Source organism: Nelumbo nucifera, chromosome 8, assembly GCF_055504915.1.
Source record: "Nelumbo nucifera cultivar China Antique chromosome 8, China Antique-T2T, whole genome shotgun sequence".
In the NCBI taxonomy this organism is placed as follows: Eukaryota; Viridiplantae; Streptophyta; class Magnoliopsida; order Proteales; family Nelumbonaceae; genus Nelumbo; species Nelumbo nucifera.
Genome location: NC_142656.1, coordinates 2,289,676 through 2,303,444, shown reverse-complemented (window position 1 = coordinate 2,303,444; position 13,769 = coordinate 2,289,676). Strand labels below are relative to the sequence as shown.

Below are 13,769 nucleotides of genomic sequence, written 5' to 3'. Positions count from 1 at the left end.
CCCAAATTGATGTCAAACCATTCAGCCTACAATTTTACATGTCTGGGCTTTGATTTTCAGTCCTCAATTTGGGCTTAAGCTTAAAAGTTTGGGCCTTTTTTATTTTTCAAACAGAGCTCGAGCCTAACTCTTAGGTTGTATTTGGTTCGAAAGAAAAGATATGGAAACATAAGTGATGTAACTGTTTCTGGTCACGTACCAATTTTTTGTGATGTATAAATTTTTTTGGCTAAGTACCTCATTATTTGACCCGGTGGTGACGTGCCTTGGTGATGAGCTACTTGGTGGCGAACTCCCTAGTGGAGAACTACCTGGTGGCGAGCTCCCTAGTGGAGAGCTACTTGGTGGCGAGCTCCCTGGTGGAGAGCTACTTGGTGGCGAACTCCCTGGGGGAAAACTGCCTGGTGGACTCGTCATTTGACCTGCTCCTAGGCAGCCTGCAACTCAGAGGATGGTGGAGCTCCCTGGTGCAGCGCAACCCGACTGCCCTCTGCATGAGGTGATTTCCTCTCCTTTGTAGGCAGCGGGAGTTGAGGGACCTACGAGAACTGAATCAAAGGACCCGGGGGTATTTTCCCGGCGGGGACTCTCCGATGCCTAAGTTAGCATTCTGATTACAGAGAGCTTGAAGAGAAATGAGAGAGCTAGAGAGCAGGGGTTCCCATCCTTTTTTTTCCTCCCCCTTGGCTTTGGGGGTCGGAGTCCTTATATAGTGGTGTCCTCGCGGGTTAGGTGGGTGAAAAGCCTTCAAACGGTAAGATTCGTCACATCCCGCCAGAACCGGGGTATGGAGGTGAACTCCTCGAGGTAGTCAGGCTGGCGCTTGTGTCAGGTGGCCAGGTCGGCGCCTGAGCCAGGTTGTCAGGTCGGCGCCTGTGTCAGTCGGCGGGTCGGTGTCTGGGCCAGGTTGTTAGGCAGGAGATCTTCCTGCGATACGCCAAACTACTCTTCTGTACCGAGCTACCCTACAAGTGGCGAGCTGCCCAGGGGAGCTATGCCGAGCTGCTTGTGGCGAGCTTTCCCGAGCTGCCTGGCTCCTTGGTGGCGAGCTCCTTGGAGAGCTGCCTAGCTCCTTGGCGAGCTCTTTGCTGAGCTACCGAGCTCCTTGGTGAGCTACCGAGCTCGCGGGGTATGCCGTTATGGTTCATCGGTGGCGTCTTATGGGTTGCCAGGTCGGCCAGGTCGGATCATGTGCTCGACTGATCCCGGTCGGCCAGGTCACGCAGGCCGCGCCAGGCAGCGCGTAGGCCACGCCAGACAGTGTGCAGGCAACGCGTAGGCCTCGTGCAGGACACGCTAGACAGTGCGCAGGCACGCGGCCCGCGCGCCAGGTCGGTGCCCCGACGGGACACCGATTTGGTAAGTTGTTGCTTGGGTGTCGCCTAGTTGTCACGAGGTGCCACGTGTCACAATTTCACTGGAGGGCTAAATCTGCCCTCATCAATAAGCCTTCCTTTCTTTACCTTTTCTTTCAAACCAAATACAGCCTTAGGTGGCCGAAACCAAGTCCAAGAGCATCAGATTTCAGTCCAGGGTAGATCCAAGTTGGATGGATTGGGCCTAACCTTGGGTTTTCATGTTTGGGCCTTAGACTCACTTCTTAGGGTTGGGCTTGGGTTGAACTTAAACCCACATGACTTGCACTCCTATCTCCTCCATTTTTTTAGTTGGCTAAAATGTTGTTTGTTTCCATTGCAAGAAACATTAAAAATGAGGTTTTCTTCATAAATTACCCTCACATATTTTGAAGCATTCAATATTACTTGAAAATGGCTTAAAAACACTTGAAAAAACAAGTAAAAATGAGGAAATCAGATTTGGTCCTCACAAGGTCGTCTTCACAGTTCCTTACAGCCATACATTGGAAATATCTCTCCATGAAAGAAAAAATAAGTTTAGAGGTATTTCCAATGCATGACTACAAAAAGCTGTGAGAACATCTTTGAGAAACAACTTTGCTTCAGTGTTGTGTGGCATTTTTTCATACGTGTGCCATTAGGAACGTAGTGATGCTCAGCAGTAATAAAAAATCTTACCTTGCACTATGAGTTTAACTAGAATATGGATTTCTTACACATGACAACTCTGCTCACACCTACTCACATATCATTGCAGCCACACATAGAGAATATCTCATTCTCTTACATGTTATTATGTACAGTGAGATATAGGTAATGTTATGTAGGTAGCGTGGATAAAATTGTTGTGGGTAGGAGATCTCAACTCCGGAATTGTTTAACCCATTTGTTTCCCGATTTAGTACTCACAAAATTTGACCACACACAGTATTGGAAGACTTGCAGCTGTGCATTGATAACATCTCTAATGAATTAAAAAAAATATATGGAGATGTTCCAAATCCACGAGTGTAGGTATTGTGTGAGAATGGTGTGAGGAAGACTAAATCTGGTGTCCACTATAACAACCAGTCAGTGAACAGTGATCTCAGCCAGTTGGCACGTTTGCGAGGGCCACTTCCTTTCTATTAGCCGCTCGCCAACTACACGGCGCTCTCCGCTATGCAGTCAAAACACACTGTTGCTTCCCGTAAGAGAGATTACGATATAATTTTTAAGAGGAAAGTAATAAGACTACGATATGCGGTTATAATGTGTTGGATTATTTCACAGAAAAAACCGCTCCGTGAATCAAGATAGTTGAAACGGGGGCGGCTCTATGTTTAACTGAATCGGATTTTTCGGTGCCAAAAAACCAGTTTTTTTCGGTAATTTTCTTGAAAACTAGGGAGATTTAATTAATTTTGATGCCTAAAAGACTAAAAAAAGTAAAAAACAACCCTTAAATCGCACGTAGCTTCTTGTTCGCTCGTTAAGGCTTACGACCAGAGTCTCCGTCTCCGTCCCCTCCAAAAATCAAAATAAGAGAAAAACTTTCTTTATCTGAGCGGAAAGGAAACCCTAATCTTTGATAAATTAAAGATAGTTATTATCTGTATTGTCTCATGTTCGATCGAGGTAAGTTTCGATCGATGTTCTACAGCATTCACTCTCATTGTTTCTCCCCTGAAATCGAGCTTCCACTGCGTTACTGCTGCTAATATTATTCTTCTTTTTGGGCAATTTATTCCATCAGTTATCGTAAGTTGCGGCAGAAGAAATTAACTTGGCGAACGGTAAACAGAAAAAAATCTTTTAAATCAATTGAGCTTCCATAGTTTTTGCCAGTTTAGATGAGCAGAAAGGACTGAAAAACTAAAAAAAAAATCGCGTTCTTCTAGGGGTTAAGGATTTATTCTAGGGTTTTAGGTTCTTAGAACCCCCATGGACGACTTTGAGAAAGCTATACTCATTAGTTTCGATGAATCCGGTACTATAGATCCCGTCCTGAAATCCCAGGCAGTTGCTTATTGTCAACAGGTCAGAGAAACTCCGTCGATCTGCCGCCTTTGTATAGAACGCCTCATTTGCACTAATTTTGTCCAAGTCCGGTTCTGGTGCTTGCAGACTCTCCACGAAGTTCTCTGTCTCCGGTACTCATCTTTGACTCCTGATGAGAAGTTGTATATAAGGAAATCTTTACTATCGATTGCATGCTTTGAAGGTTCAGATGATAAGAACTTGGTTAGGGTTTTGGATGGTCCGGCATTTATAAAGAACAAGTTTTCTCAGGTGTTAGTCACTCTCATATACTTTGAGTATCCTTTGATTTGGTCATCCGTCTTCATTGATTTCCTTCCTCACCTGAGCAAGGGTGCGCCAGTGATTGATATGTTCTGCCGGGTTTTGAACACTCTGGATGATGAGCTGATCAGCTTAGATTATCCCCGTGGTGCTGAGGAAGTGGCTGTGGCTGGACGGGTTAAGGATGCAATGAGGCAACAATGCGTGCCTCAGATTGTCCGGACCTGGTATGACATTGTTTCCCTGTACCGGAATTCTGACCCGGAGTTATGCACTAGTGTCTTGAATTCTATGCGGAGATACATATTTTGGATTGACATTGGATTAATTGCTAATGATGCCTTCATCCCCTTGTTGTTTGAGCTCATCTTGGTTGAGGCGCTTCCAGAGCAGCTCCGGGGTGCTGCCGCTGGTTGTGTTCTAGCAATGGTTTCTAAACGGATGGATCCACAGTCCAAGATCTCACTCTTGCAGAGCCTTCAAATTAGTCGGGTTTTCAGTTTAGTGTACAAAGATGTGGATTCTGAATTAGTTTCCAAGTTGGCAGCTATGCTTACAGGCTATGCAGCTGAGGTTTTGGATTGTTTCAAACGTCTAGATTCAGAAGAGAACAGGAGGATCTCAATGGAGCTTCTGGATGAAGTCCTTCCCACAGTCTTTTATGTAATGCAGAACTGTGAGGTAGACACCACATTCAGCATCGTCCAATTTTTGTCAGGCTATGTTGCAACAATGAAGAGTTTTTCACCACTGAGGGAGAAACAAGTGCTTCATGTGAGTCAGATATTAGAGGTGATACGTGCACAAATTTGCTATGATCGTGTCTATAGAGATAACCTTGATATGCCGGATAAGATTGGGAGAGAAGAGGAAGATAGGATGGTGGAGCATCGAAAGGATTTATTTGTGTTGCTTCGTAGTGTGGGCCGTGTTGCTCCTGATGTGACCCAGGTATTTATCAGGAATTCATTAGCTACTGCCTTGGTATCTAGTTCAGATGAGAATGTTGAAGAGGTAGAGTCTGCGCTTTCTCTTTTCTATGCCATTGGAGAATCAATAAGTGATGAGGAAATGAGAGCTGGAAGTGGGCTTTTGAAAGAATTAGTGCCTATGATCCTATCTGCACGGATTTCTTGCCATTCTAATCGGCTTGTGGCACTTGTATACTTAGAGACAATAACCAGATATATAAAGTTTGTTCAGGAGAATACTCAGTACATACCACTGGTGTTGGCTGCATTTCTTGATAAAAGGGGCATATACCATCCAAATCTTAATGTGAGTCGAAGGGCAAGTTATTTCTTTATGAGAGTTGTAAAACTGCTGAAAGCAAAGCTTGTGCCTTTTGTAGAGACAATTTTGCAGGTATTCAGGTCCTCTCACAGTCTCTTCTGCTCAAACATTTTCCTTTCTTTATAATACATTATAGATGATGATTCTGATCCTTACTATTCTCTTTATAACTTCCTTTAAATTCCTTAATACATTTTTTAATGTAATGATTGCTTAACAGAGTCTGCAAGATACCGTGAGCAATCTTACACATATAGATTGGACATCAAAAGAGTTGATTTATTCTGGATCAGAAGATGGAACTCACATATTTGAGGTATAACTCAGTTTTATCTAGTTTACGGTTTGTTTTACCATATGAACTGTGAGGGAGGTGCTTTCTTCTTCAGCTAGTTTGATTTAATTAGTATCTACATTTTTGCAGGCAATTGGTTTATTAATTGGGATGGAGGATGTTCCACTAGAAAAGCAGTCTGAGTACCTCTCTTTGTTACTTACTCCTCTTTGTCAACAGGTTAAGATGGAATTACCATTGTTAAAGGATCTATATTTATGTCTAGTGACCAGGAAGAGCTTTTTTTCTTTTTGTCATTTTTTGGTGTATTTTTATAGTCTTGATTCTCCTGGTTATCAAATTGATATTGACTTGTATGGTACAAAATGTAATATGTCAAACAGGTCGAGGTGCTGCTTTTAGAAGCCAAAGTACAAAATGCTGAAGAATGTTCCGCAAAAGTGGTTATTATCCAGCAAATAATCATGGCAATCAATGCACTAAGCAAGGTTTCCATTCCATTGTTAAGTCATTTAACATAGTATTAGGAGATGCTTGTAAGCTATAACTTCAGTCATTGCTGCTTGTCTACATTTGTTAATTTTTTATATGTATTATGCATATTTAAGGAATTGAATATTTTGTGTTTATTAATTATAGGGTGATTAATCCTTTTTTGTTTGGTTGTTATTTTTTCAGTTCTAACTCATTTGTGTTTGTCTGGATTGATATTATATTTCTTTAGTGTTCTTGTTATGTATTGAAGGATATTCTATTGTAATTGTTGTACCTCTAAGGTAGCCTTCTTTGTTTGGGCTGCAATGATAATGTATTGTTCACTGACTGCTTCATTATTCATTATTGTCTTGTTGCTAGTAATTTAGTGCTTTCACGAGTCACAAATTTGACCTGCACTCCTGTTCAGCTAGTTTGACCCTTCATTTCCTAGTTATAAGACTTTTCACTGGTATTGTCTGTTGTAGCCAGATTAAACTTGGTAATCAATAAAAAACAATCAAATTAGTAATCAATAGACAAGATTTATCACATGTTGGAGTTTTGACTGGAACCTTCTTTTCATACATCATATATGCAAAAGAGTTTGTGCTTACTATGAAACTGTTTGTTCTCTAGGGTTTCAGTGAGCGTCTTGTCACCTGTAGCCGTCCTGCAATTGGTGTCATGTTCAAGCAGGTCAGTATCCAAGACTTTGGTAGTTAGCGCAATGTTACATGTGACATTATGATTATTTTTCTAGGCCTCAGCCAGCTGGATTGCTTATCTGCAAGGTTGAACTAGCCTATCAAGGCGTTACCTTTTTGCTTTCTATTAAAGCAGTCTAATCAGATTGTCTCGACCATTTAACTAAACTGTTTCTGTTTTGTAGAGAAGACCCTGTCACTGGGTGGGGGTGGGTTAGGTTGTAAACATGAAAGCTCTTGCTACTATGTGTATATATATCCTTCTGAAATGATTGATAGAGCCCATCTTAGTGCACCCACTCCCAAAAAAGAAAAAAAGGAAAAAATCCACACCCTATATGAAAATCAGAAAGTAAATAAGGAGAAGAACATGGACTCCCCCCCACACGCACATGCAAGAAAAATAAAAGAACTCATACAGGGCAAGTATTTAGCTATCATAATTATGGATTCTTACAGCATCCCTAAAGTTGTATTTGGCTCTTCTTGTTCCAGACACTTGATGTCCTTCTTCAGATTCTTGTGGTCTTTCCAAAAATCGAGCCTTTGCGGAGTAAGGTAAGTAGTGTATGTGGTATTACTTTCTTCAGATATTGCATTAACAACACTATTATCTAATGCTAACTGTTCCAATATGCAGGTTACATCATTTGTGCACCGCATGGTGGACACTTTGGGAGTATCTGTATTTCCTTACCTTCCCAAGGCATTGGAACAGTTGCTTGCTGAAAGTGAGGTATAATAGAATTTTGATCTTAACTTTTATCTTTCATTATTGTTAGTTCACCAGCATCCTCTGCTTTGGCCATTTTTTCCTTCTGTATGAATCTTTATTGGTATTGCCATTTGCCATTCTTGTTAACGTTTGTAGTTTATAGGGCATTACCCATATTCAGTGTTTCTTTCCTATTTATTCTACCTTTTTTCCTCCTTTTTGTTTTTTAAATTATTGCTTATCATTATTGATCAAAAAAAATTATTGCTTATCATGTACATTAAATATTATTGTTGACTTTAATGTCACTAGATGCACCACACTCTTTAGGTGGGGTTTATGGTGATCCTTGTATTTCATTTTACAAGCTTTGCCTCGATAACCTTTCAGTCTAATGTTTCTCATTACATGCTAGGATGAAAGTGTTTTCATGCCATATCTTTTAATGCTTAAAATTGTATATGATGTGGTTATGCCAATCACTTTTAATGTCCAGATAAGTAATTGATTACTGATTTGAATCATAGGTTTGATGAGATGCTAGTTGACAATATTTTCTTTACATGACTTCAATTATTTGGTTATGATTTTTGGAAGTTATGACAGTTGCAGTCAAAAGCGATGGTGGGTTTTCTCATATTAATCAATCAGCTTATATGCAAATTCAGTACCAAGGTGGGTGATATATTAGAGGAGATTTTCCCTGTTATTGCAAGTAGAGTTTTTCATATTCTACCAAGGGATGCATTTCCTTCTGGACCTGGAAGTAACACTGAGGTAAGGTATCTGGTTATTCATTTAGGTCTTCACCCACATTACTGACAAACCTACATTGTCAAATGTGTTTGAAAATGTTAAACATATGAAGTTAGGTCATTGAATTTAATCTTTTACTTTTAGCAGTTGAGTTTGAAGAATGTTTGCTTTACATGTCTTTTGTATCATAGAGTGGATATCATCTATAATTTGATGGTTAGAATTTTCACTTGATTTATGGTTATCCCGGACTTTGCTCCCTTAACATTTATTTTACTCATTTATCCTTTCCTTTGGGGAAGAGGGTGGGCCTTGCTCAATGATTGGGTTGCTCCATTGCAACCCGGGTGACCAGGGTTCAAATCATGGAAACAGCCTTTCTGTCTGTGTATCTGCAGGGTTAAGCCTGCATTCCTTTGTCCTTCCCCAGACCCTGCATTGGTGGGAGACTTGTGCACTGGGCTATCCTAATAACCCTGGGTGCTACTTCAATGGATTCCACCAAAAAAATGGAATGCTACTTGAATGGAAGAAATAGCGTGTATAAGTGCCATGCATAAAGGATTTATTCAAGGATCAAAATTTCAGTACGTATCGGGCCGTATCGGTTGCCTCCCTATACACCCCTACAGTGGGTGTTTCGGGGCCTGACCTGGTTCAGGGGGTAGACGTGCCTTTAAACCGACTCCTCTGAACCAGGTTAAAAAAAAAAACTAAAAAAAAGGAAGTGAGTCTTACAGTCCGATACACCCCAACCGGCGTATCGGACTGTATTGATATTTTGAACCTTGGATTTATTTTAACTGCTCTCTGGTGGCTCATTTGTTTGCAATGATTTCATAGAGGTTATTTAACACTTTTTACATGCATGCTAAGAGCGCCTGCTTCATTTTGTAGGAAATTCGCGAGCTTGAAGAACTTCAGAGGACATTGTACACGTTTCTTCATGTGATAACTATGCATGACCTATCTTCAGTTTTTCTTGCCCCAAAAAGCAGAGTCTACTTGGATCTAATAATGCAGTTACTCTTATACACTTCTTGCAATCACAAGGATATTCTTACTAGGAAGGTGCTTATTGTTTTTAACTTACCATTCGACTTAGACTTCATTGCATGATGAATGCTGACAGGTTTTTCTTAGACTAAAACCTAATAGTTTTTGCTGTATCTGCTATTCAGACATGTGTACAGATTTTTATTAGACTGATCAAAGACTGGTGTGCCAAACCTAATGTGGAAGAAAAGGTAAGCCACTTTTCAAATGTTTGCTGGTTATGCCTTTTTCTGTTCCTTTCTTCATACTGAGCTGAAAAAAATTTCTCAGGTGCCTGGTTTCCGAAGATTTATAATTGAGACCTTTGCAATGAACTGTTGCTTGTACAGTGTGCTTGACAAGTCATTTGAGTTCCGTGATGCCAACACTGTAAGATCCTCTACCATGCTTTCTTGTACTGGTGTCCACTGTCTGCTTGCTTATCTGGATCTATATATTGCTGTTAAAGTTCCGTTTACGTGTACCAATCAAAAGAAGTTCCATGGATACCTTCTCTTCTATCTTGTCTTGGATGGGCAATATTGTTCTTGAGAAATCATGATACAACTAGTTACCTTATGCTACTATTTTCCATAAGGTAATTAGATAATTTGAGGCATACATTTTCTTGATTTCTTTAAGCATAAATGTCATCATGATAAGCCAGACAGCAAAACTGATCTACTTTGAGGGAGCTCTTTGCAGCTTTTCTGTCATTGAATATTGATGTTAGTTTCATTTTAGGGAAATTGCTAGGCATTTCTCTCCAAAAGAGATCATTTGGTAAGATGATCAATGTCTCTAAAGAGGCCTGGCTTTTAGGTTGAGTAGGGCTTCAAAAAGAGGCTGTATCCAGTTTTATGGAATTACTACCTGCATTCTCTTTCTTCCAAAAAAATCCAGCTCAAGTCTCAATGGATGTAACATATTTGATAATAACGAAAGAAGATATCATTAAAAAGTAGAATACAAACAAAAGTTGAGAACTAAATGATGAATAATCTGTTCTTGCAAGCCAAGACATATACAATGACCATGGGTCAGCATCAAATGAAGACTGAGATACATCTTCAGAGTTCAGACTATTGGTGAAACAGTAGGAAAATCCATAGTGAATGGAACAACAGCTAGAAGTCTTTTGACGTTTCTTCGTTTACTACCCTTCTGTTCAATTTTTTCCTGGTAAATCTAAACAGGCTACAAATGGTACAAAACTCAAAGAAATCCAAGCCTTATTATTACCTGAAATAGCTGGCCATCTGGAGATGATTACCCCAAACCCACCCTAATCTCATAATGATTCACTGGATATCTAATCAGAGAATCATAAAAAGATTTTTTTCTGAAAAGTCTCCATTATCATATTCATTCCACTATCATACATCTAGCATTGAAGATAAGACATTTGAAGCGTTGAGCTTGCCGAGCAAATTTAACTGAACTGAGAGGATGGTAATGGTCAGTTTTGTTGAAGTAGTAAGGTGACGAGTAATCATTTTGGTCTCCTTAGTCAATGCCATAGTCCATGTCTGGGTACTGACTTGATGCATTCTTGAGATTATGCCATGTCAAATACAAGGTAATACAGATTGCAAATATGCAAAAAGATTGATATAAAACATTTAGGTTGTGTTCCGATAAACTTTAGGATTTGTGCTTTTAAAGCCTAAAAAGGCACATGGCTTTTTAGGCTGTGTTTTGGCTTCAGGGCCTCGTTATTTGCCAGGAAGTTGTTTACCCAGGTAAATCCTTTTACCTGTGTTCTTTTGTCAGGAAATGTTAGCTGGTTAAATGAGGCGATTTCCCAAAAGAGCACTACCTATTGTGTGCTGGGCTGCTGGCAAGGGCATTTTAGTCCCACAATAGTTTGGCCAATTTTCCTCCTTAATGGGTAAGTAATTTACCAATTTGGGAGAGGGGTGTTAGAGAATAAAACCTATTCAAGGACCTCACTTAACAGCTTAAGCTTTTAGGTTGAATGGTTCTTTGAGATGGTATCAGAGCCACTTTGACCAAGTGGTCTAGTGTTCGATTCTCGTCACCCCCATTATAATAAATTAAGTTTCAGCACAAGGTATGGGTGGGCCTGTGCTGTCCACGCTTCAAGCCCAATGCTTGAAGTGTGAGGGGGCATGTTAGAGAATAAAACCTATTCAAGGACCTCACTTAACAGCTTAAGCTTTTAGGTTGAATGTTTCTTTGAGAAGGGGCAAAGCTTACCTGGGAAGTGGCCTAAAAATTTACCAAGGGAAAGTTCACTTTCTGTGGGACCTACACTTCCTTGCAAAAGAACACACAGAAGTTGGTTGACCCCCCCCCCACCCAAAAAAAAAATACCAGTAGAAGAACCGGCCCTTGATTGTTTCTCACAGCCCAAAGCTCTGAAATGAATGAAAGTTTATCCAAACAGAGCAAGGTTTATAGTCTGTTTTACATGAGTAGAACTTGGGAAGAGGACCAATATGCAGTGAGTTCAGTACAGCTGACTGGACTTTGTGGTGGGCTGGGGGGCTGATCTTGAAAGTCCTCTTTCTGATGGATTGTTTTAAATTGCCAAATCATCTCTGCATGTGGCTGAAATATGAGAAGCTATAAGGACAACAAATATCTGGGGGGGCTGATCTTGAATTGAGAAGACGGGATTGAGTCTGACAGGTGTAGAACGTGGATTTGAATCTGACATCTGACAGTGTCACTTTTTGTAAAAAATGCCAAAGGTAAAGTCCATATCCAATCCACCCCTTCTTTTTTTTTTGATAATTATCCAATCTACCCCTTTCAAGACAACAGATAGCCAGGACCTTCATTTGGTAATAGGCCCTTGGATTTACTTATCAGAAAGCCCTTTCCCCTAAAAGTTTCCATTAGTTGAATTAATTATGGGTTTTATTCCAAATGCACACCTTGTTTTGATTTTGAAAATGTTGTGTATGCTATCATTTACTATTAGCAGTGTGCCTCCATGATAATTTTGACATTGTTGCTTTCTCTGATTCTGAATGACAGCTTGTTCTGTTTGGAGAAATTGTTGTGGCACAAAAAGTTATGTATGAGAAGTTTGGTGATGATTTTCTCATTCACTTTGTATCAAAAGGTTTCCCAAGAGTTCACTGCCCCCAAGGTTTGGCTGAGCAATACTGTCAAAAGTTACAGGTATAAGATGTAACAATTCAACTCTTTGTCCCAACTATATGGGTTTAGCTACATGAATCCTGTTCTACCATTCGACTATGTTAAGTGCCACATCTAATGTTATATTATGAGCCCTCAAATCATTTATTACTACTGCTGTTTATAGTTAATAATTAAGAGGACAAGAGTTTTTTGGTCAGGTTGTTTGGGGGGACTTCTAAACGGCCCAGGAATTTTCCAAGTGGCAAAAAATTTTTGGCATGTTTGCATATTCTTCTTCTATATGGTCAACTGTGAGCCCAAAAGGCCTAGTCATTGTGGGCATTACTAAATTAAAATATTGGAACTTTTGACCATTTGAAAAGAAATTGGTTGAGCAATTAGAAGTTTATAGAATTAAAGATATAATAAACTTCCATTTCACTAATGTTGCTGTCATTCTTAACCATGTTCTTACAGGGCAGTGATATCAAGGCACTAAAATCATTCTATCGCTCGCATATTGAAAATTTGAGACAACAGCAGAATGGAAGCCTTGTATTCAGATAGCATCGTCTTGCTACGTTAATCAGATTACTAGTATTTACTGGATATTATCTGACTTCCTGGATTTCTGCATTAGGTGGCACTCCATTTTTGCATTTAGAGGTTGGTTATAACAGTTTTGGGACAAGGCTTTGTTGAGTTGAGTATGTTGGGAAACTCTTATTATATTTCCTATCTGGAGTTTCCCTTCCATGATGTACTCATGTCAAGTGTATATTGCAGGGTGTTTCTTTTGTATATATGATATTTGTGTGGCCATCTAAGACGGCGAGGTATGCTAGAATTCTCATTATCTTCAACTTAAGTCTGTCAAACTGTGCTTTTGACTAGGCTAGAAATTTCGATTGTCCACCACTTATTGATTGGTGATTTGGTGGCTGGTGGCTGTTATTTTTTATTAGCAGGTGTAAATTTCCGGAGCACTTCATTTAAATACGAAGAAATGCGGGTTTCCTGCCTGTCCGGGAAGTGTTAAGTGAGTGTACAAATTTGAGTTTTCAGTAACAAAAGGTCGTTTATATTCATGTTTCCATAGTTAAATCGCTTTTCCTTTATCCAATAATTAATTCAAGGGTTCTAACGGTTTTTAAATCCCCGGAGTTGGTGATAATTGCAACTTCCATGTCTTGTCATAGGAGGAAAATAGAAAAGGATTCCAAGTTTCCACAGAAACGTCTGCAGTTGATGTGTTATTTAATGTAGTTTTCCCTCGATACCCGGAATATCGAATGCAAGCGTCATGAAGGCCGATGGAATTATAATTTGCAAGAGCTAAACCGGCCATCCAGCTGAGGCCAACCTTAGGGTCTGTTTGGTTTGAATAAGAATTGGAATTGAAATTCTTTTGAATCGAATTTCATAAGATATGCATGACTTCCAAGGATGGTTGTCATTAGTAGGGGTGTCAATTGGACGGGATTTGGTCCAATCCAATCCAGTCCATTGTGAGTCCATTATAAATGGATGAGGTCCAATCCAATCCAATGATTGTTTTGGACCAATTTGGACTGGTCCAATTCAATGTCTGGACTGTCCAATATGTTCAAATTCATTTTGATTTAGATTGGTTTCAACCCAAACCCGGTCCATTGACTTAATCCAACCCAATCCAATATAAATTTGTTACTGATGGATCAGGTCCAATCCAATATAATAAATATTTTGGACCAGATTGG

The 13,769-nt window shown here is 39.9% G+C and overlaps 1 protein-coding gene across 9 annotated transcripts; it reads left to right on the top strand.

The window, feature by feature from the left end:
• The first annotated feature begins 2,801 nt into the window (after window positions 1-2,801).
• Window positions 2,802-13,266, top strand: PSD (ARM repeat superfamily protein). 9 transcript variants are annotated; one of them, XR_016079738.1, is made up of 16 exons: window positions 2,832-2,975; window positions 3,094-5,006; window positions 5,155-5,250; window positions 5,359-5,448; window positions 5,613-5,717; window positions 6,343-6,402; window positions 6,906-6,968; window positions 7,051-7,146; window positions 7,738-7,902; window positions 8,779-8,952; window positions 9,063-9,128; window positions 9,208-9,306; window positions 11,923-12,069; window positions 12,508-12,696; window positions 12,817-12,866; window positions 12,999-13,266. XR_016079738.1 is itself a non-coding variant. In XM_088893860.1 (13 exons), the coding sequence occupies exons 1-13, from the start codon at window positions 3,282-3,284 to the stop codon at window positions 12,595-12,597; spliced, it is 2,982 nt and encodes a 993-aa protein (XP_088749986.1). In that variant the 5' UTR covers window positions 2,802-3,281; the 3' UTR covers window positions 12,598-12,833. The 9 variants fall into 9 exon arrangements, 1 of the variants encoding a protein (XP_088749986.1); XR_016079736.1 differs by having other exon boundaries at window positions 7,732-7,902; XR_016079733.1 differs by having other exon boundaries at window positions 2,802-5,006; window positions 7,732-7,902.
• Window positions 13,267-13,769: the final 503 nt, after the last annotated feature.